This window comes from Lactuca sativa, chromosome 9, assembly GCF_002870075.4.
Source record: "Lactuca sativa cultivar Salinas chromosome 9, Lsat_Salinas_v11, whole genome shotgun sequence".
NCBI classification, from domain to species: domain Eukaryota; kingdom Viridiplantae; phylum Streptophyta; class Magnoliopsida; order Asterales; family Asteraceae; genus Lactuca; species Lactuca sativa.
The window spans coordinates 10,568,763-10,594,160 of record NC_056631.2 but is presented as its reverse complement, the minus strand read 5'-3'; the positions used below and the strand labels follow the sequence as shown (position 1 = coordinate 10,594,160).

The 25,398-nt window shown below is 34.9% G+C and overlaps 2 protein-coding genes across 2 annotated transcripts in view; one reads left to right on the top strand and one right to left on the bottom strand.

Moving 5' to 3' along the window:
- Positions 1-3,343, bottom strand: LOC111881275 (pentatricopeptide repeat-containing protein At1g63330). The gene is made up of 3 exons (XM_023877693.3): positions 1,033-3,343; positions 875-940; positions 1-395 (listed from the first exon to the last, which is right to left on the bottom strand). The coding sequence occupies exon 1, from the start codon at positions 2,928-2,930 to the stop codon at positions 1,128-1,130; it is 1,803 nt and encodes a 600-aa protein (XP_023733461.1). The 5' UTR covers positions 2,931-3,343; the 3' UTR covers positions 1-395; positions 875-940; positions 1,033-1,127.
- A 15,726-nt stretch (positions 3,344-19,069) lies between these two features.
- LOC111881285 (calmodulin calcium-dependent NAD kinase) overlaps positions 19,070-25,398 on the top strand; it is a gene marked incomplete at its 5' end in the record, with an annotated part of 29,579 nt that continues 23,250 nt past the window's right edge. The window contains one exon of the mRNA XM_052767613.1: positions 19,070-19,100. Within this exon, the coding sequence (XP_052623573.1) occupies positions 19,070-19,100 (31 nt within the window). The remainder of the gene's footprint in view (positions 19,101-25,398) is intronic.

Sequence of the window (25,398 nt, the reverse complement as noted above, 5' to 3'; positions counted from 1 at the left end):
TGCAACAATTTCTTATTTGATCACATTGATCTAACATGCCCCATTTACAACTTACATGTCAAAGAAAAAACAGAACATACAACCAAATTATACCTGAATACGAAGAATGGATTGTAGTATTATTGTCCACACTCAATACCAATACTATGAGATTTTTTCACCGATTCAAACATTCTAACCAGATAAAATGTATGTGGTTTTCTGTCTTTAAATGAATAAAAAAAAAATGAAAGAATAATGATTAACTGCTACAACAACACCAAGGTCAAAAACCTGGTTGAGACTTGAGAGCATATGACTTGAGTCGGAAAAGTGAATCTCATATGTAAAACTGCATTGTCTTCTTCAAAGCGAGCTTAAGCTTATATTTTGGATTAAATCTCCATAATGCAACACTGTGAATATAAAATAATAATAATAATAATAATAATCAGGTAAATGAAACAATATTTTGCTTTATAAGATGCAACATAAGCCACGAAGAAACCACATACAAAAATCAAAGGCTCTAAAAACTTAGATTGTCCCCAAAAAAAGATATAGTTGACATTTTTAAAGTCAGCCCGTATGAATCACTGTTGAGGTAAACTGTGGATCAATAACCTTCCACCAACACTAAATGGTGACTTTTATGTAAGGTAGAAGGATAAAAATCTTAAACTCAAAATTTTATCTGAAATGGTTGACTTTTATGTATGTATGTATGTATGTATGTATGTATGTATTTATGTATGGTTGCATGCATGTATAGATTAGATCACTTAATCTAACCCCTTATAATCCATTGACATAGTTAGGCATTAGAAAGTCCATCAGTCAATCAATGAATACAATTAAAGGAACCAGAAACTGAAAAGTCTAAGGGATTTCTCACCTTGTATGCCTCATGGATATATATATCCACTTTGACCAAATATTCAAACTGCTCCGACCCCTGCAACTATAAACAACCAAAGAAAATTCCCACAAACAAAATGTCAAGGAATTACAATCACAAATTAATGCAAAGACAACAAACACTAAGTATAATACCTGTTCGGATATGTGGAGCCTGATTGATATGGATGATAACCCGGTTTCAACTTCACAGGGTTGCTTTTCTTCTTACATAATTCACGATTTTATCCCTAAGTGTTCAAAAGCATATCCAAATCCTTTCCAAATTTCTCATCTTTTGATATTAAGGAGACCATGAATGCATCTGGGACAACTTTATTCTCCACCATTTTCTTAAGCAACTCAATCACTTTAGGTGACATATCAGAACGAGAGAATTTTCGCATAAATGCATTAAAAGTAACAGCATTTGGGACACAACCCTTTTCCAGCATCTCCAAAAACAAATCATCCACTTTTGTTAACTGACCCGTTTTACAAAACCCATGTATCAAGATAGTATAAGTTACAACAGTTGGAACCAAGCCTTTAGAAGACAGTTTCATGTATACATCCCAAGCAGTCTCCATTTTTCCTGCTTTACACAATCCATCAATCACAGAGTTATATGCTTTGATATCCAATACAACCACCCCATTGTTTTCTAGGGTTTCAAGCAAGTCTAGAGCCTGCAAAACACAGTCATTCTTACAAAGCCCGTTTAACATGATGTTGTATGTACAAGAACTTGGTGTGAGATCATGAAGCATTTCATCAAACAGCTTCTGTGCATTCAAAACATCACCTTTTTTAAGCACACCTGTTAATAACGCATTGTAGGTAACAATTGTAGGCTTGATTTTTCTACTACGAGTCATTTGTCTAAAGATCCTTATAGCTTCCTCTGTTCTATTAATTTTGATATACCCATTAATAAGCACATTGTGGGTTCTAACATCAGGCTCGATTCCTTTATCCACCATCAAAATATACAACTCCCGGGCCTTATCGATCTTACCTTCCCAACAATACCCCTCCATTAATATGTTATATGAAAAAGAATCAACGTGTTCTCCTATTTGAACCATCAACTCAAATAACCCACTTGCTTCATTTGACTTCCCTTCTTTGCAAAGCACGTTTACTAAAAGATTAAACGTCATTACACTAGGAGAAATCCCTTCATTCATCATCTCAATGAACAAATATTTAGCCTCGTCTAAATTATCCGAATAAACCAGTCCATTGATCAAAGAAGTATACACAACCACATCCGGGGAGATTCTTCTACTCTTCATCTCCAAGAAAAGCTCTTTTGCCTTGTTTATGAATCCATCTTTACAAAGATTAGTGATCAATATGCTATAACACACTATATTGGGCTTACAAATAAACCCTAAACCAATATTCCCACTCATAATATCTTCGTGTAATCTAACTGCAGCCTCGATTTTTCCATTCCTACACAACCCATTAATCAAAGTCCCATAAGTCATAACATGAGGCCTAACACCTAACCTAATGAACTTCTTGAATAGTCTAACAGCCTCAATAATCTTGTTTCTTTTAAACAATCCTTTAACCAAAGATGTATAGGTAACAATATCAGGAGTGAAACCCCTTTTTAGAATCATGCCCAAAATTCCAAAAGCAAAATCTACTTGATGCATATCACAATAACAATTAAGAACAATGTTTAGGGTAATTAAATTAGGGGAAACGTGAGCTTCGTTCATCTTACGATAAAGGAAGATTGCAACTTTATGGTGTTTAATTTTGGATACAGAATTAAGCAATTGATTGAATGAAGAAATTGGAGGAATGGGTTGTAGAAGAATCATGTAATCGAAGTAGTGCGATGCATTATCGAGATTTATGGTGGATGATTTACAATTGATAGTGAGGAAAGATTCAAGTTGGGTTTTTTGGGGGATTAAAGGTGGGGCTTTTTTAATGGATTCTTGAAGTAAAGATGAAAGGTTACCTGAATATGCATTTTTGGAAACAGAGTTTGCAGCCGAATGAGCAAAAGGTGGGGTTCTTCTGAAGCTCATGGAGCCAGAAGGCTGGCAGGGAGGGAGCGAAGATCTCAGAGGAGAGCGATCCAAATCTTTATTTTCGTTTTATTCCTTTTTTCTTTTTTGCTCTAAAAGCCCATACGTTTGACGCCTGAGTGGCTGAGGTGTATTGTGTCGCTCGGCTCGTTTAAACGTAATAAGGTTTGGATTCGGCCCATGGTTTGTCGAAGGCAGTGTTGGTCAAAGGCAAGTTTGACATGAAACCATAAATTTTTTGTTAAATAAGAAACCCAGAATCTATTTCGGTTGTCTTGTCTTTGTCAGTGGTAGAATAACTAATTGACCATGATGACCTACGACATGTGAATTCTGTTCTTAACACATTTGTAAACTAATCCGATCATCGCATAACTTGATTAAAAAATATAATTTATTTACATGATTTGCCCAAAAATAAAGGATACGGAACAATGATCAAGCTCTTTAGCGTCACACTCTCACCTAGGGGTGAGCATTTGGATCTATGGATCGGACCGGACCATTTTTTTGGACTCCCTGATAAGTTCTCGGTTCTAGGATTTGAGCAAAACCGGTCCGGCCGGTTCCGGGTAAAAACCAATTTTAGACCGGCTTATTAAAAAAAAATTGTACTTTGTGAAAATTTTTAAACAAGCATATCTCATCCATTTTAAGTCGGACTGATATGCGGTTTTTTCCAACTTGTAATTTAAACTGTGTAGATGATTTTAGACTATAATTTTGTTATTTTTGATGATATATTCGATGAGTTACAATCCTTCAAAGTTAAGATATCAAAACTAAAATATTTCAATTTTTCAACAAAAAATCTAAACTTTTATATTCTGTGAAATTCTTTAAGTAAACATATCTCATTCGGTTTAAGTCAAATTGACATAAACATTTTTCCAACGCATAATTTAGAGTTTGTAGATAATTTTAGACTATAATTTTATTGTTTTTAGTGTTATATTTGATGAGTTACAATCCTTCAAAAATGAGATATCAAAGTTGAAATATTTCAGTTTTTCGGCAAGAAATTTAAACTTTTATATTCGGTGAAATTCTTTAAACAAGCATATCTTATTTTCTTTAAGTCGAATTGACATGCGGTTTTTTCCGATGTGTAATTTAGAATTTGTAGATGAGTTTAGACTATAATTTTGTTGTTTTTAATGTTATATTCAATGAGTTACAATCTTTCAAACAAATGGTATAAAGTATAAACAATCAAAGGTTAACCGGTCCAAGGGGCATAAGAAACGGAAACATATTCATTTTTACGATTTATACCTTATCAAACCCAAACAAGTATTCATTTAACAAGTTGTAATATATCAAACCCAACAACATATTTGTTTTAATGAGTTGTATCAAACCCAAAAACGCATTTTAACAAGTTATATCGTATGCATGTAAAGTTGTACCGGTCCGAACAAGTCCAAGAACCGAAAAACTCAGACCTGGACCCAGACATGGACATGGACCTGGATCTGAGAAGTCTCATCCGGTCCAGTCCACAGTCCACAATGCTCACCCCTACTCTCACTGGTGTTTTGAAAACCAGTTTGATATGTTCGTTTGAACCGGTTGGATCAGGAACCGGAGAAGTGAGCAGTTCAACTAGCACCGGTTTTATATCTATTTCTGAATCGGAATGAACCGTCGATTTTTACAAAAATCCGGTTGAACCAGTTAAATTAAACCGGTTGAACTAGTTAAATTAAACAAAAACACATGGAAATGGTTCATTTTGCATAACACACTTTTTCATTTTTTTTTACATCTATTTAGATTTATTTGAATAAAAACACATGGCAAATATTAGACATTTTTTAATACATTTGTATTCGTCTAAAATTGTATTTTGTTTCCGTATTATACTTTATTTTCTTTTTAATGTACGTGGATTGATATAAAATTTATTGTTATGTGTTTTTTAATGTATTTTGATTGATTTACACCTTGTATTTATATGTATTTTTAATGTTTAAACATATGAATGTCTATGTGTGTAGGAAAATAAGAAAAAAGATGATAATTATAGAAATCGGTTGAACCGGCGATCAGATCGGTTGAACCGAGAACCGATCACCATACCGATTCAACTAAAATACCATAAATCATTAGTGTATGTCCATAAGTTTATAGTCAAAAGTAAAGATTAGTACCAAACGGCATTATGATATCCCAATCTTCATTTAGCTTGACTACATTCCATAATCAAAAGTTAGGGCTAAGTATTGACTTATGTAAGGGTTATGTTATGGTTTATTTCGTAAATTTAAGGGGCTAAATTATGTATTAGTGTGTACATGTTTATATAAATTCAAGTCTTAATTTGTCGTTATTTACATGTCATACAATGATACAAATATGAGTCTTATCTTGGTTCATATTTGTTCGTAACTTCGTATATGTTATAAACAAACACTTTAAATGAATGGTGATTTTTGTTTTGAAAAACTCATAATTATCTTCTTTGAATTGTCCAAAAAAATAAACATTTATTATATAAGTTTGTAATCAATATATATATTTTCAGTTGTCTAAAGTTTTTATTGTGACATTATCTTAATGTGTAAAGTTTTTATTGTAATGAACCGTGGGAACCACGGTTATAAAATTAATTAAACTTTAATAGTTAAAATTTAAAATTATTAATAATTTATTTTAAATAAATTATTAATTAAGAGGTTTTTTTAATTATATAAAATTATAATCATTGATTTAAATAAATATATAAAATTATACCACTTTGTAATTTGTATTAATTTTATTTTAATTTTTATTCTAATGTTGTTAATTTAATGTAATTAGAATGAGAAATTTAAAATTTGAAATTTGAAATGAAGAATCAATATGTTGACAAATGGTATGCATTAATTATAAGACATAATAAGTTGAAACATGACAAAAGAAAAATAAAATTTGCATTAATTATTAGGCTTAATATGGTGACACATGTCAAAAGGAGATTAAAAACTACTCTTTTATTAGAATATAGAGATGTGTAAGATTTATCCGTTTTCTTCTAATTAGGAAGCATTTTACTTTTTGTAACGCACTCTAGAATACGGTAAGAGTTGGTAACTCAATAAGAAATCTTCAAATGTGTACTTTGATGGGTGCACTTCATGCATCAATATACCTTGTGTGTAATTTATGTGAAAGCATGGAAATACATTAAGGAATAAACTAACATTATAAATTAGTATGATGTGATTATATTAGATATTACATAATGAGTTTTATGCTTTAAAGGCTAAGTTTTGAAAGTGTAATGCTTGGATAGGTAAATTTTGGTAATTAAATGTCTAAACGAGTAATGGAAATGTATATTCATATCATTTTTACATAAGAAAAAATGTCATTTGTATGGTACAAATGACGATGTAAAGTTAAACAATTTTATAAAGAATGGTTATTTTCAATAGATTTGCTATTCTACTCGAGAAATGTACCTTTTGTTCAGTTTTTATTTGTTTTGACAAAAATACACAACTTTATAAAAAGATTTGTAAAACCATCCACCTTTTAACCAAAATACCTAGGTTTACAAAACAATTTTGTAGATATGTTTATTTTTAAAATACTAAAAAGAGTCTAAAAAGATTGTCTAGTACTTACGCCATGTTCTTTAGTTTACTTAAGGAAGGAAGTATATTCTTTATTGTTTTTAATGAAGGAAATGAAAGAAAATGTGCTCCTAATTATTGATTTTTTTTAAGGTCAAGAAGGAAAGGATAGTATTTTTGCCTTGGAAGTTATCTTCCTTCTGTGGCACGAAGACCAGATGGCACCCATATGTGTCTGGGAAAGTAAATATTATGGTTAGTTTTGATGGATAGAATTCTTACATGTAGTAACCTGTTGAGTAGGGGTATAGATGGCCCATTGGTTTTATGTTCGATATGTAAATTACAAGTCGAACGGTTTGATCATCTTTTTATTAGGTGTGAAGTGGCTATTAGAATTTGGGATGAAATTTTCATGTGGCTGGAATGTAACATTCAAAAGTATTAGTATGTTTCCTTTTAACCCTTTATGCAAAAACCTTTCATTTTGGTCCCTAGCTTAGTACGCGGGGCGTACCCTATGGGTACGTTGAGTGTACTGGATCTTCGATGGATTACGGATGCACCCACGTACGTTGGGCGTACGTAGGAGAATGCAGGGCGTACTCCGGCCAACTAGAAACCCTACTATTTAGGGTTTTACCCCTATATAAGCTCATTATGCCCCTTGAGCCTTGCCTCTTATCAGCCTACATATCTCCTAAACCCTAATCTCGACTCTTAGCCACCACTTTAGTGTTCTTGAGCTCTTGTGAAGAGTATTAGTATTTTCTTGTGCATTTTGAAGAGATAGAAGGTTATTGAAGATTCATTGCTTGGAGTGAAGCTTAGAGATCCATAGTTGTCACCTCTTTTGCAAGCTATTGGAGGTAAAAAGTTCTTAGCTTGACATCTCTTTGTATAGATCTAGTTTAGGGTGATTCGTGGCTTATTCTAGTTCCTTTGGTTGGTCCTTGTGAGTAAAAGTTACCCCAGGAACTTAGTCTCTAGATCTTGATGTTTTATAGGTGCCTAATGTATAAAAATGTCACCTTGATGGGTTTTGTGCAACCATGCAAAGTTGATACTTCACTTAATGGAGCTAAGATGCTAGAATTGGATCTTGAGGTGTTTTTAGCCATGCAAAGGCTGAAAGCCTTCGACTTTATGGATTAGGACTTTAATATGATGACATTTTGTGGATTGAATGATAAGTTCTAAAATGATTAAGTCGTTTGGCCAAAGGTTTGGGATCAGGCCAATACACGGGGCGTACTCCTGGGTATGTTGAGCATACTGGCTGCAAATTAGTTTCTGAATCAATCGCGTGCGCGGGGAATACAAGCATGGTACATCGAGCGTACGCTAGACTGTGGGCCAAAGGAATTGTGGGCTCGGGTCTTTAGGTTATCTTTCGTTTGGGCTTGGCCCCTTAACTCCTATGGATAATTTCAGGACTTTAGGCTTTCTTAGATTGGGCCATATTAGGTTGTGGGTGCCATTTAGGAAATTGGGCCTTTAGGGAGCAAATGGATTGGGCCTTGATTTTGGGCCAAGTAGGAGAAAGGGTAAAATGGCCTCTTACCCTGGATGTTAGACAAGTGATCTATGATGAGTTTTGGTCATAAGACATCCTATGTGCTCATACAAACCCTAATGTTTGGATCTAGGTTTCTCTATTGTACATGCAAGTTATCCAAGACTATAAACCCTAATCATAGCATTCAAGTAATCATATTAACATGAGAATAGGTTTAAGATGTTACCTTGATTGTTATGTAGCAATAAAAATCCCAAATCTCTTTGTATTGACTTTAGAAAGCTTAGAGTCATAATTGTCACTCCTCTAATGGTTCACAAACACCATAAGCAAGAGGATGAAGAGGAGAGAGGATGGAGGTTGCCCAAAAACGTCTACAAACCCTAGAGGAGTCTTTTTCACGTTTTTGGTCCTTAAGGGGTCTATTTATAGTGAGGCAATTAGGGTTATCTAACAAGGAAACCCTAATTTGGATGCTTAAGCCCTAAGCAACCCATAGACTCCTTTAATTAAGGCCTTGGACGATTTCCTTATGGGTTTCCCCATAGAATTCGTCCACCCCTTATTTAAAGGCAATCCATGGCCCAAATTGCAATTATCTTATAATTACAATTCCAGTCCCTTAAGTTTAATTAATCTCTTTTAGTCACAAAACTAATTACCAATTAATTATTGACTAATATTAATTAAACAATATGATTTCTCCTTTAATATATTATTCTCATAATATATTAATAAATCATATTTAATCCTTTCTCTCCATAATTCATCCTATCAAGTTGCTTTGGTGAATGCAACCCAAAAGGACCATGCACCATCGGGTCAATTACATACCAAAATAGTTATGGACTTAGACACTAATCCAACAGTCTCCCACTTGGATAAGTCTAATAACTATTCTGCGTATGACTTCAGATCCTGATCTGCAATCGTAGCTTTCCAAAGCCGTTGTCAACTCTGATCCTATCAGATACGCGTGCCCTTAGATAAGGGATCATATATTCCTCCATTCTAGATATCGTATGAGATGATTTCTAATCATTCTCTTTGTACTATTTCTCGACTTCTGATTTATGACGATTGACTAATTGAACAAATCAAATTAGCCCTAGCTCGGCCGAGCATTTACGTTTGTCATCACAAAATCATCGAGGGGCCCAAAGATATCGCTTTTATCCTACTTTGGATAAAAGGAACGGATAAACTTTGATATAATGCTTGCTTGCACTTACTCACCGAATCACACACAACAATATGTTTTATAACACCAAGTTACTAGTGCGTTTACATATTATCAATGTGCAACCGATTTGCAAGATACAACTCACACATCTCGGTTTCAAGAATATAAGATGTTATCGTCTCACCAATCACTCGTGATACAATTCATGGAGTGATCCAAGTGAGCGTGGGTTTAATCCAATGCTCAAATCATATTCATAAGCACTCACGAACATTGCAGCAAACCTTTGCTATGTCTAATACGCTCTAGACAATCTACAAACCAATTCATGACAGTCTTCATTCATACTTACTTCCAACGTATGACTAACTGTGGTCCGTTTGAATAATTCGATTATTCTTAATAAACTCAATTATTCAGGAAGTCAAAACATGCAAATATGAAACACAAGAATAATACTAATCCCATATGGCCTCAAACCTTTGAGTATAAATAAAACACCTTTTATTTATCACCATATCGATTACTCATTATTTGTCGTTTCGGGTAATCAACTTCTTACTTGAATTATTACACTTGTCCCATGCTCCTAGTGATGGGTTTTAGGTAAAACAAATAAACTAGAAAACAATTCCTAAGTTCACATGCAACCTACTTTGGATCTATGTTTTATCTATTGAACATACAACTTTGAATTGCAAAACAAGAACCCTAGAGGAGAGAGGCTAATTTCGAAATTAACAAGCTAGGGTTTAGTAATTACATACCTTTCAATTGTTATAGTAAACAATTGATAATTCCCTTGATCTTGATCTTGATCTTCTTGGAAGCTTAGCACCACAAGTGTAATGCCTCTAATGGAATCACACCCAAACTAGCAAGAAGGAAAGTAAAGGAGAGAGGGGAGAGGGAGTATGCAAAATTTTGGCCCTTAGGGTTTCTTCAAAAGAAAAGAGTGACCAAAACATGAACCAGGAGGCTCCTTATATAGCTGAGGGATCTAGGGTTTAGGGAAACCCTAGTTATCCTTTGCTTAGGGCCTAAGCAAACCCAAGGGCCTTATCCAAGCCCCTATGGACGAAATTATTAGGGTTTCCCCTAAAGATTTCGTCCACCCTTATCCAAGGGGGTTCTAGAGCCTTCCACTCAACTATTAGATAATTGCAAACTAGTCCCTGCACTCTATAATTAATTCTTTTAACCCCAAAATTAATTCTAATTAATTTCTGGCTAACAATTAATTAAACAAAATGATTTCTTATTAATATATTAATATTTTAACATATTAATAAATTCATTTATATTAATTTATTAATCTATTAATAAATTAATATCTCTCCTTTCATAATTTCCTTGTTTGGTTGCTAGGTTTGAGGGCAACCCAAAAGGACTATGCTGCTATCAATTCAAGTACATACCAATTATAGTTATGGGCTTAGACACCTAATCCAACAGTCTCCCACTTGGATAAGTCTATAACTATAATTGCTAGTATGCCTTCTAAATTTGACCAGCAAATTGTAGCTTCCAAAAAGCTGCTGCCGAACTCTGACCCAGTCAGTTACGTGTCCTAAGATAAGTGATCATATAATCCTTCGTTTTGCTAGATATCCCTAGACAAAAGACATGGAATGCAATCAACCTCTTTGTCCAGAATCTATGTTTCCCGATTCCTGATTTGTGATGATGTAGGACTTCTAATTGAACACATCAATTTAGTCCTGGCTAGGCCCAGCACACAAGTCAACACCAAATCATCGAGGGGCCCATAGATATCGCTTTTCCCGTTAGGGCAAAAGGAACGAATAAACATTGACTCATATGCTTGTATCTTTTACTCATCAAACCATACATGATAATACGTTTTATAACACCAAGTTACTGATGCGTTTTCGTATCACCAATGCATAGCCAACTTGCAAATCACAACTCATATATCTCTGTTTCAAGATTATAAGATATTATCGTCTCAGTATTACTCGTGATGAATTCCATGAAGTAATACTCTGAGCGAGGGTTTATCCAATACTCAAATCTCAATTTCTGAGTACTCATGAACGTTGCAGCAAATACATTGCCATGTCTATCCTTAGACAATCTACAATCCAGTTCATGACAGTCTTGATTCACTACTTACTTCCAAAAGTACGAGCGACTGTGGAGTTTGAATAATCTCATTATTCGGGAAGTAAAACATGCAAAATGAAACACAATAATAAACAATTGACAAAAGGTAGAACCCAAACTTATAAATAATACTTTATTATTTAATCACCAAAAGTCAATTACATTTACTTTGTTACAAGTTTCAGAAAACTAATCTAACTACTAAAACTAATATCATCTTTCAATCCTATGCTCCGAGCATGCTGAATATGCTTAGCCCTACTCAGACCCTTTGTGAGGGGATCTGCTGGGTTATCTTCAGATGACACCCTCTTCACTATAAGATGGCCTTCTTCTACTCTATGTCTGATGAAATGGTACTTTCTGTCGATATGTCTGGTTTTACCATGATCTCTCGATTCCTTTGTCAAGGAAACCGCTCCTTCATTATCGCAGAACAGTTCCATAGGCTCCTGGATGGTTGGAACAACTCCGAGATCCCCGATGAAGTTCCTCAACCAAGTTGCTTCTTTTGACGCTTCACTTGCTGCTATGTACTCTGATTCACAAGCAGAATCAGCCACCGTATCTTGCTTGGAACTCTTCCAAGTAACTGCTCCTCCATTTAATAAGAATACCCAGCCTGACTGAGAACGGAAGTTATCTCTATCCGTCTGAAAGCTGGCATCACTGTAACCATCTACTCTCAAAGTATCATTGCCACCAAGTACAAGGACCCAGTCCTTTGTTCTTCGCAAATACTTGAGTATATTCTTCACGGCTATCCAATGAGCTCTACCTGGGTTTCCCTGATAGCGACTGACCATGCTCAAAGCAAATGCCACGTCAGGGCGAGTACATGTCATAGCGTACATGATCGATCCGACAGCGGAAGCATAAGGTACATGACTCATGTCATCTATTTCCTCATTTGTACTCGGGCATTGAGTCTTACTCAATTTGGTATTGCTCTGGATAGGTAGCTCTCCCTTCTTGGATTTTTCCATACTAAACCTCTTTAGTACCTTATCCAAGTATGTGCTTTGACTAAGTCCAATTAGTCTCTTCTTTCTATCTCTCAATATTCTAATCCCAAGAATATAGGCGGCTTCTCCTAGGTCTTTCATGGCAAAACACTTTCCAAGCCAAGACTTAACTTCATTCAAGGTTGGAACGTCGTTACCAATGAGTAATATGTCATCGACATATAACACCAGAAAAGTTACTATACTCCCACTGCCTTGATATACACACAAAACTCATCTTCACTTCTAGAGAAACCAAACTCTTTGACTTTCTCATGGAAGCAAAGATTCCAGCTGCGAGATGCTTGTTTCAATCCATAAATGGATTTCTCAAGCTTGCATACTCTATTGGGAAACTTTGCATCAACAAAACCCTCTGGCTGACTCATGTAAACATCCTCAGCCAACTTCCCGTTAAGGAAGGCAGTCTTGACATCCATCTGCCAGATTTCATAGTCATGAAAGGCAGCTATGGCGAGCAATATCCTAATAGATTTAATCTTAGCCACCGGCGAAAAAGTCTCATCATAGTCAACTCCTGGGGTTTGAGTGAAACCTTTTGCAACCAGTCGAGCCTTGAACGTATGCACATTCCCATCCATGTCTGTCTTCTTCTTGAAGATCCATTTGCACCCAACTGTCTTCCGACCTGGTGCACTATCAACCAAATTCCAAACTTGGTTGTCATACATGGACTTAATCTCGCTGTCCATTGCCTCTTTCCACTTGGAAGACTCTGGGCCTGCCATTGCTTCCTTATAAGTGACTGGTTCATCTAAGTTTACCAGTGTTCTGTCACTTATGAATGTGTCACCATCTGAAGTAATATGAAAACATACAACTCAGGTGGCACACTCACCCTACTGGATCTTCGAAGAGGTAATGATTTATCAACCGGTTCAACAGGAACTGTTTCCTCTGGTTGAGTGCTAGTGTCATATAAGGTTCCTTCATTGGTTGACTCTTGAATCTCTTCAAGGTCAATGGTACTCCCACTGTCCTCTTTGAATATGAGCTCTATTTCTAGAAAGACTCCTCTTCGAGCTACAAACACCACGTTTTCACTAGGTCTGTAGAACAAATATCCAAAAGACTGCTTTGGGTAACCAATGAAAACACATTTCTCACTTCTAGCTGCTAGCTTGTCGTGAGTCTCTCGTCTTACGAAAGCTTCACAACCCTAGACTTTAATATGTGCTAACGAGGGAACTTTCCCTGTCCACATTTCGTGAGGTGTTTTGGCAACCTTCTTTGTAGGGACAAGATTGAGGATGTGGGCGGCTGTCTCTAAGGCATACCCCCAGAAGTGAATAAGAAGCGAGGCACGACTCATCATAGAACGAACCATGTCTAACAAGGTTCGATTACGCCTCTCAGCTACACCATTTAACTGTGGTGTCCTAGGAGGAGTCAATTGTGAGACTATCCCACATTCTTTCAGATAGTCGTTGAACTCGGTACTAAGATACTCCCCGCCTCTATCGGATCTAAGTATCTTGATCTTTCTGCCCAATTGATTTTCGACTTCATGCTTAAACTCTTTGAACTTTTCAAAGGTTTCTGACTTATGTTTGATCAAGTAGATGTAACCATATCTGCTATAATCGTCAGTGAAAGTCACATAGAATCGATTAGCATCCCTTGTGGTTGATCTGAAGGGCCCACACACATCTGTGTGTATGAGATCCAACAGACCTTCACCTCTTTCACAAGACCCTGTGAATGGTGATTTTTTCATCTTTCCCAAAAGACATGATTCACACATATCATCTGATTTTAGGTCAAATGATTCCAACACTCCATCCTTTTGGAGTTGGGCTATGCGTTTCTTGTTAATGTGTCCAAGACGACAATGCCACAAGCATGCCTTGTCTACACTATTAGACAAGTCAATATTAAGTACACTATTTCCTAAGCTATCAACACAAGTCACTGTTACATACACACCATCACAAGGTAAAGCTTCAAACACAAAAACACCATTCTTATAAACAGAAATTGAACCACTCAAATCATTAAAAGAATATTTAAAACCTTGTCTGAACAATGCATGAAATGAAATAATGTTTCTCGTCATCTCAGACGAATAGCAACAATTTATTAAATCTAATCTAACATCATTACTGAGCAAAAGTTGATAAACTCCGATCTTGGTAACTGGTGAAGACTTTCTGTTCCCCATGATCAAGTTTATTCTCCCATACTCTATCTCCTCACTTTCCCTTAGCCCCTGCAAATCAGAACAGATATTAAATCCACATCCTGTATCAAGGACCCATGAACGAGAAGATAATGAGTTATTAGCAGAAATAGTGTAAATACCTGCCGAGGATGGCTTCACTTTGCCATCCTTGATATCTTGCAGATATTGTGGGCAAGATCTCTTCCAATGCCCCTTTTGATTGCAGTAAAAGCAAATGGCCTCTTTTGGATCAGAAACATGGGGAGTGGAACCATTGGGCTTAGCCTTCGGGTCATTACTAGATGACACAGCTTGAGCCTTGCTCTTCCAGTTTTGCTTGGGAGGACCTTTCCTCTTCTTCCCCTTTCCCTGTCCAATGGCCAAGACAGGGGCACTTGCAGGTGTGGAGGGTATACTTTTACCCTTCATCCCTGCCTCAGCTGTCTGCAACAAGTTGTGCAATTGGGCCAAAGTCTGCTCAGTGTTGTTCAAATAGTAAGTCAAGATAAACTGACCATAACAATCAGGCAACGAGTTCAAGACCATGTCAATGGCCAATTCCTCATCGAAGTGAATGTTGAGCTTGACCAAACACTCTATGTAGCGTTGCATTCTTTGCACATGAGATACAACCGATTCCCCCTCTTTCATCTTGCAAGCCATGAGTGACTTGACTACCTCAAACTTTTCTTGACGAGCTCGCTTATGGTACTTTTACATAAGGTCCTTGTTCATCTCAAAAGGCCAGTAGTCCTCATAGTACCTCTGCAATTCTGGGGACATGGTTGCAACCATGATGCATGCCACTTTGGTAGCATCATCATAGTGTTTCTTGTAGGCAGCATACTCTTCGGGAGTGGCTTTTGACTCATCAAGTTCTTTGAGCTCCTTTTCAAGGACATACTCTTTGTCCTCGAATCTAAGCGCCATCTTGATGTTACGCATCCAATCGTTATAGTTGGAGCCATCCATAACGACTTTGGAGCAGATGTTTAGTATAGAGAAGTTGTGGCTGGAGGATGATGAAGCAGAAGTGTTTCCAGGAGTAGACATCTGAAAAGAAAGATAGTTTTAGTCAGATTTCAAGACACCTCAATATAATAACCCAAAGATATCATATCAAGGTTAGGACCCAACTATGACGATTTACAACTTAGAAATGCGATGCCGAGATCCAAGTTCAAATCTCATAAAGGTAGGTGAATGACGATTCACCAATTCCACCATTAGACAAAATAAACGAAGTGAAATTCCTAATTCTTTTTGAGATACATTAAAACTATTTAATGGCATGTTTTAATCTCGGATTATGCTCTACTATTTGTGACTGGGATACCGAGGATCACAAACTAGATGTGAATAACCATGCAAATGTGCTTGGTAACCTTATTGTCTTTATCATTACCTATTGATGTGCCGGTAAACCACACACGCTCCATCAAAATGATAATTATAAGATACCCATTACTACTCTTTATTAGTGCCTTTTAGTGTGTCGGTTAACCACACACGCTCCACTAACGACCAATAAAGCATAATGTGCAATTTCATGGATTAGCATACTTTTCACATTTTTCCTAAAGTAACTAGAGTTGGGATTTTGAAAAATAGTGTTCTAGTACTTTCTTTAATAGCATTATACTTTTAATGGGAAGTAGTTGTCCTATCAAATCCGTTTTGCTAACGACCCTCCACTAATCAAGGAAGCGGTGGGTGAGAGTGGACACCCATTCAACTACCATTTTATAGGCAGTTTCCTTATACCCCCCTTATAGACTAGCTTCGTGAATGAGGCATACTAGCGATTTGACTGACCATATTCTTATACATATATGATATTTAACTTTTAATTATAATATATATATATATATATATATATATATATATATATATATATATATATAAGGTGTGTTTTAATAACATTTTAAAACTTCAAGGGTTTATATAAATTTTTTTCGAAATTTAAACTATTAAATTTTAAATTTAAAACCAATTAATTAGATTTAATATTTATCTATTAATTAACTTTTAATTAATTTATTAAATCTTGTAAGGATTATCTAATTAAATTAAACAATTAATTTAATCCTAATCCATATCCCTTCTAGATTTCGAAAATATGGGGATAGGATAATTTCCTTATTTTTCTCAACTATCCAATAAGGCAACTATTATCCAAAACAAAGAAACCCTAATCTTTATAGCATATTTCGAAATTTTCAAGGGAGGAGGCTAGGGTTTTCAAAACCCTAACCCTAATTTCGATTAGGGTTCTTTGGGGGCTAGGGTTTTCAAAAACCCTTTGATCCACAACCCTAAAAATCGAAAAAAATGGCCTTTAGGGTTTAATAGCTATAAACCCTAATTTGCAATTCAACAATTATAACAATTCAATTTAAAACAAACAATGGCTCTGATACCACTAATGGGTTTTAGGTAAAACAAATAAACTAGAAAACAATTCATAAGTTCACATGCAACCTACTTTGGATCTATGTTTTATCTATTGAACATACAACTTTGAATTGCAAAACAAGAACCCTAGAGGAGAGAGGCTAATTTCGAAATTAACAAGCTAGGGTTTAGTAATTACATACCTTTCAATTGTTATAGTAAACAATTGATAATTCCCTTGATCTTGATCTTGATCTTCTTGGAAGCTTAGCACCACAAGTGTAATGCCTCTAATGGAATCACACCCAAACTAGCAAGAAGGAAAGTAGAGGAGAGAGGGGAGTGGGAGTATGCAAAATTTCGGCCCTTAGGGTTTCTTCAAAAGAAAAGAGTGACCAAAACATGAACCAGGAGGCTCCTTATATAGCTGAGGGATCTAGGGTTTAGGGAAACCCTAGTTATCCTTTGCTTAGGGCCTAAGCAAACCCAAGGGTCTTATCCAAGCCCCTATGGACGAAATTATTAGGGTTTCCCCTAAAGATTTCGTCCACCCTTATCCAAGGGGGTTCTAGAGCCTTCCACTCAACTATTAGATAATTGCAAACTAGTCCCTGCACTCTATAATTAATTCTTTTAACCCCAAAATTAATTCTAATTAATTTCTGGCTAACAATTAATTAAACAAAATGATTTCTTATTAATATATTAATCTTTTAACATATTAATAAATTCATTTATATTAATTTATTAATCTATTAATAAATTATGGGCACACAATGTTTACCTATGGTTCTTACTTTGTGAAATAGACCAAATTGAGCACATTTCCAATCATTCTCATTTCACAACTCCAAATCCTTTTTCATAAGTGAAAGAATATCAAATTCTTGCTACTTATAGATGCTAGATTCTAACATTTTATGCAATTGTCCTTTCGTAAATTCACTGCACCAAAGTCACAAAGACTATTGCCAATGATATTACAAAGTCCTCTATCGGAGATTGTTACAAGACAATTCCTTAGATATGATGTCTCTCACTCAAAGTACATTCCTTTGAACATCCTTTTGCATAAAAGTTTCTAATCTAGACATAGATTTTCAATATTCAATTCCCAATATGGACACGTTTCCATATTTTCCATATGACAACTCATTCTTAATAGAATCTCATCTACTCATAATAATGTCGATATGATCCATCCAATATGGAAACATTTCCATATTTTCCAATACTATACTTCCAACTACTCACAAGCAACCAATCATCGGCTAACTTTGGATTGTCATTTGATAGTTGTTTAATTATTTTAGTCAAAACCGATTCTTGTCCTTTTTCCCTCTAAATTCGCTAGACATTTGGAAAATTTTAGAATGGTCAAATATTATAGCATTTGCAATCGATCCAATACCTGAAGCGTATGGGACACGATGCATAAAGATTTGATATTTCATCAATCTTCTGCCATAATATTTTATTTGTTATGTTCTCAAAATTCGAATTGTGAAGAGGAATGCCGTAATCATAATCGAAATTTTAAGAACACACTATGTACCCTTGACTAAATTTATTAACATTTCTCAACCTAATCCTTTAGATTTGAAATGAAGCATAATATTCTTTCCCTTAATTATAGCAAAACAACTTTACAACCCTTACAACTTTGCAAGGTATAACTCTTGTTTTCTAAAATTAATATTGCCAACTTGCAATACTTTCTATAATAATCATACAATCATAACTTTTATGCTCCCACTATCATGATGATTATTATAAAACATAACACTTATGCTCCCACTAGCTTCGACATGTATTTAGAAACAACTTAACTTTCAGAAAAACAATACATATTGAATTTCTTAAGTCCATGTTTCTAATACTTAATGCTTTGATAATCTTTTATCAAGGCTTCTTGAACTTATACACATTTGCCATAGATAGTTCATATGTGTGTCTAAACAATTAAGACTAATTGTCAAACCTCACAATTCAAATTATGGAAAGGGATACCGTAACCATAATCGAATTCGAGAATGCAATTTTACAATCACTATCTTCTTAAAATCTTTCTTAGTGAAAGCATTTCCTCACAATCATTTTCATGAAGGAGGAAATCTTATGACACTTAGATTTAAACGGTGTATGTGTTCCTATCCATGTGAATTTGTTAAAACCAAAGTTTACGACAAATTCAAACTCATATGGATCGAACTTTCTTAACCTCGATTTCTTGCCTTATGGTAGCACAACTGCCCACCATGTCTTCCAAGTGGTTAAGAAGTTCACCTTTTCCTATCAATGTACTTTTCATTGATCAAGGTCCTTGCCTTTTATGCATTCAAATGAGAACTCATAGAATTCACATGCATAATTAACTCGATTGGATCGGCACAGAAACAAAATAATGTCAACACGATGGGTTGTAAACCTCAACTCGTGTGCTAGTGATGATCGATAAGGTTTATTTGATTTATTCTTGAAACCTTTCAAGACAAACAAGACTCCCACTGACTCCTTGACATATAAGATTCTCTTTTCAACAACCATTTCTTGACAAACAAATATTCAAGAGTTAGTGTAGCTTTTATCAAAACACTTCATAAATTGGTCCTAGTTGGTCTTTGTCTTATCCAAGACATCACAACTTTCCACATTTGATGAATGTTATAAACCTTCTTAATACTTATCACTCAATGTCACACTCTTAACATTAAGACTTGTTTTGGAACGAAGTATGATTGACTTATTGATTTAACCATTTCTTCAATCCTTGATTCCTCTTCTTAAACATACAATTGTACTAAGACTCACTTAGAGGATCAATTGAGATATGGTTCTTAATCATTAAGACCTATCATAAAGCATAAAAGGTACTCTCCTTTCTTCTTAGAATGGAGAAACTTTTATTTTTCTGCCTACTTGATTCTTCTTATTCGTTCTGCTATTGATTTAAACTTTTTCAATCAATTCAGAATTACACTTAATCTTATAAGTATAATCATATTTACTAAACCTTTAGTAAATCATGACGAATATCTTTGTTACTCTTATGGTGGACTTGATCAACACGCAACTTTGTGTATTCGATCCTCCAAGTCCTTCACTTGACACTTTGTCAATGAATTAGTCTAATTTCCAAATATGAAATTTCTCATTCATCGTGCAACCAAGTTGCATGATTCCAAGTTTCTGTCCAATTGAAATTTGGGTGATGAGAAACTCTCCCTATTAGGTAAATTCTCGACTTTCCATAAATAACATAATAAGAACCAAATCCATTATTGCTAATATTTAAACATCAAATTTTCATATACGCCATTGCAAGGATAAATAAATAATATAAAATCAAATTTTATTTTAGTGCGGAAAAATTTGTCCTTACAATGCAATTCATTGAAAAACTATGCTAATACATCTTTCTTAGCAAGCTAATTCTAACTCTAAGTAGCAGCTCAAGAATCTAATCTTCAAATTCTGCTCACTTCTTCCCTTAAGCTTCCTTTCTTTTCTTCGATCCTACAAAACATCAATTGTAATCTTATCACATTATGTATTAAGGATCTAGAATAGAAGCTTAAAAGAGTTAGTTAATGGATTTTACCTATATTAGAGCCATACATTTCGACTCTCCCATCTCTTAGATCTCTTAGGTAAATGGGGCAGCTTCGTCTCCAATGCCCCTTCTCTTGGCAATAAAAGCAAATTGACTATTTTGGAACATGACATGGAACTACTTCAGACATTGCCTTTCTCTTATGATCAAACTTTCCGATCATAGCATGTCTTTCATTGCCATTGTCTGTATCCATAGAGGTCTTAAAGGCAGATTCACCAATCAACTTTGCTTTTCCATTGCGCCAAACCATTGTTAATTCAGCAGCAATAAGCATATAGGTGAGATCTATAAGGGTCACGTCGCGGTTCATCATATAGTACTCTCTTACGAACTCACTATATGAGTTAGGAAGTGACTGAAGAACCCAATCAACAGTCATCTCCTCACAGACAACGGATCCCAACATTCTTAACCTATCAATGTGTGACTTCATCCCTAGGACGTGTGCACACACCGGCTTTCCTTCTTTATGTTTACTTGCCAAAAGGGCTTGAGTGATCTTGAACTTTTCAAGCCTTCGAACTTGTGGGTTAGGGAGAATAATTGGAGGAGGAGGAGGAAGTGAAGCATGATTTCTTGTTCCTCGATCGAATCGTGGAATATCATCTTCATGTGGAAAGCTTGTTCCACGGGATTTGGGAAGACCATAGTTGTCGAACTTTGACATCTACAAAACGGGAGAAAACAAATTCAAGTTAGTTGATTGATTGAGTCCTTAGTAAATCACCCAAATGAGATACTAAGGCTAGGACCCAACACAATATTCTACAACTCGGGAGAGGGATGCCGTAACCCAAATTGCAGAACATTTGAACGTAAGTGAATGACGATTCACTAATTTCCACCATGAAAAACGAAAAAGAAATTTAAGTTTTAAATCTAGATCCTTAGAGATTCATTGAACATTTCAATGGCATGTTTAAATCTCGATATGCCCCTCTTGTTTGTGACTGGGATGCCGAGGATCACAAAGCGGGTGTGAATAACCATGCAAACTACATGGTGCCCCCACATGTTACAGTCACCTATTCGATGTGCCGGTAAACCACACACGCTCCACCGAACTATGACAAACATTGAGTCACCCTTTGCTACCTTTGCTTAGAACCATTTAGTGTGCCGGTAAACCACACACGCTCCACTAACGTCTTTGCAAGGGCACAAAGTGTAATTTCATGGAATTGCATCAATTCACTTTTGCCTAAGTAACGAAGATTGGGAATTTGTAAAACATTTAGTTACTTTTGTATATCATTATACTTATAATGGAAGGTTTCGTCCTATCCTACCCGTTCGGCTAACGACCCTCCACTAGTCAAGAGTGCGGTGGGTAAGAGTGGATACCCATTCAATCGTCATTTTATAGGCAATTTCCTTAAACACCCTTTATAGACCAGCTTCGTGAATGAGGCCTACTAACGGTAAGACTGACTTTTACTCATACATATATATAATGTTAGACTTTTAATGTTATATATAGTATAGGGTGTATTTTACACTTTTAAAATATTAGGTGGTTAAATTTAACAATTACACTTTTAATTCAATTAAATTGTTAACCTAAACTTTTATGGATTTATTAAACCTCTTTTAATTATACACCTTAATTAATTAATAAAACCATAAGGGAGTGATTTGAACTTTTCAAAACATTACTAGGGTTTTAGAATTTAGCATTCCTAATTAAACTTTTAATCAACTTTTAAATTCCAAAACTTGAGGGCAAGTTTTGAAACATTTCACAACATTAGGGTTTTAACTATTTAAATTTCAAAACAACAAAACCTTTGGGTTCAAATTTAAACTATAAAACCTAAAGGGGAAAACATGAAACTTTTCATAACAACAAGGATCAAATAAAAATAATCTAAATTAACATTTAATCACATAATTATCCATATTTGATTTATTTAATGATTTCTTGCAAAACAATTTACCAATTTAATCAAAATAATTAATCAATTATCATATAAGGAAACAATTATCTTATTAATTGATAAATATCTTCAATTAGATCAGGAATATAGTCAAATATATCATAAAATCGGATTAATATTGATCTAATATGATAAGGCAACTATCCTTAAGCAAAAACAGCAAGAAATCTCGGTTTTCCCTCCATCTGACCAGCCGACTTGCCGAGTCAGGCATGGACTCCTCGAGTCAACATGGACTCGGCGAGTTCATCTATGGACTCGGCGAGTCCAGCCCCCAGAAACACAAAAATCGAATTTTTTAATCATATCAAGCATCAATACAATAGAAACCTGTCTAGTCTCTGATACCACTGATGGGTTTTGGTCATAAGACATCTTATGTTCTCATACAAACCCTAATGTTTGGATCTAGGTTTCTCTATTGTACATGCAAGTTATCCAAGACTATAAACCCTAATCCTAGCATTCAAGTAATCATATTAACATGAAAATAGGTTTAAGATGTTACCTTGATTGTTATGTAGCAATAACAATCCCAAATCTCCTTGTATTGACTTTAGAAAGCTTAGAGTCACAATTGTCACTCCTCTAATGGTTCACAAACACCATAAGCAATAGGATGAAGAGGAGAGAGGATGGAGGCTGCCCAAAAACGTCTACAAACCCTAGAGGAGTCTTTTTCACGTTTTTGGTCCTTAAAGGGTATATTTATAGTGAGGCAATTAGGGTTATCTAACAAGGAAACCCTAATTTGGATGCTTAAGCCCTAAGCAACCCATAGACTCCTTTAATTAAGGCCTTGGACGATTTCCTTATGGGTTTCCCCGTAGAATTCGTCCACCCCTTATTTAAAGGCAATCCATGGCCCAAATTGCAATTATCTTATAATTACAATTCCAGTCCCTTAAGTTTAATTAATCTCTTTTAGTCACAAAACTAATTACCAATTAATTATTGACTAATATTAATTAAACAATATGATTTCTCCTTTAATATATTATTCTCATAATATATTAATAAATCATATTTAATCCTTTCTCTCCATAATTCATCCTATCAAGTTGCTTTGGTGAAGGCAACCCAAAAGGACCATGCACCATCGGGTCAAGTACATACCAAAATAGTTATGGACTTAGACACTAATCCAATAATCTAGACTCTTGATTTTGGATTAATACCCAATTATTAATTGGGTATTACTCATGATGTTAGCACAGGGATTTTCCGAATCAGCAGACCGAGAATTTATCTGAGAGACTCAGTAGCCTGATGTGAGTTTCCTCATTGTGTTTAGGGGGTCGAAGGCACCAATTTCGGCCCATGGTTTATTATGATTAGGATGCTAGTTGTTTGTGTGACTCTACATGTAAGTTTTATGATATGTTTTACTAGGTGGGGCCTGATGATTATATTGTATGTTATTTATCTTTGTGATTTTTGCATGTGTTTATATTTTTGTATGTATATCAGCTGGGCCTGATGATTGATAGATTTGTTCCGAGCGGGGCTCGATGTCCGGCGGGGACCGATGTCTGGTGGATATGGATGGTATGTGGTATTTTGGAGAACTCACTAATCTTTGTGCTTACGATTTTCGGTTGATGTTTTCAGCTACTTCTTGTTTGAAGAGGAAGAGTCTGGGATGATTGCAGTGCGCACACCACATTGTTCTACATTTTATATTACTCTGATGTACTGGGATGTTTATTGATACACTCTGATTCACTATGGTTTTTATGATGTTGCTTTGGATAATGATTTTATTAATTTAAAAATCAAAATTTTTAGTCTTAATTTTTGGGACGTTACATGGAATTGGATCGGTTGGAGTTCTATTTCACCCCTAATGTCTATTTTTTATTGATAACTTATCGGGTAGCTCCAAAAAGATAGAAGTAGTTGATGCCATTATGTGTACTTCATTTGGTGCATATGGAAATTCAGGAATAGTATGGTCTTTCAAGCAGGGAATATTTGAAAATTTGAACGTGTTGACACTATTAAAGATTTTTTGTTTTTATGGTTCTCAAATAGGAATTGTAAGAGTTCTTTAGATTGGATTAGTTGGTTAAAAAATCCTTTGAACTATTTGTAATTGTTTTTCTAGCTCCTTGCTAGTATATCTCTTTCGATGCATGTGGTTGCTTAAAGAAAGCATATTGTTTCCTAGTCCAACTTATGGAAAGAAAAGAAGGGAAGTGAATATAAACGGAAAGAAAAGATAAATTATCTTATTCCTGGTATTATTTTTTGGAAGGAATTTGAGAGAGAAAAAATAATTGAATATAAATGATGATCTTCTCTCGTAATCTTCCTCCAAATTTGGACAAATTTTGATGGATGTGGGCTTATTAAGAGTGTTTGTTTCCAAATCTTCCTTTCATTTTTTTCAAACTCAAAAACGCCAGCATACAATTTCCTTTTTTTTCTCTCCCATTCTTATCTCTTCATATTTTCCTACCCCTTTTATTTTTTTTACTAGAACTCGTAAACAAGGTGTGAAAGACTAGTTAACCGGGTTTCCTTTTATAATTTTGTGGGTTTGTTAAAGTATAATATATCTTAATGAAAATGACAAAATTAGAAAACACAATCATTTATTTATCAATATTCATAAAACCCTTACATTTGTTTACATGCATCAAAGTTCTTAGATTTTCAGTTACCTTTTACATTAAACAAAATATCAAAGTTTTCTAAGAAATTACTAGTTGTTTTGTGACATGCCATTATCTTTTTCGTTGTTAGGTTAACATGGAACCAAAAATAAGTGATATTCCCTATTGTCTAAGGTAAAACGTGAAAAATACATCATTTACTCAAACAAAAATAAGTGACATCGCTTATTGTTTTCTATGTCAACCTAAAAACAAATAAGATAAATGTCATATTACATAACAACCGGTAACTTCTTAAAAAAACAGATATTTGGATAAATCTGAAAAA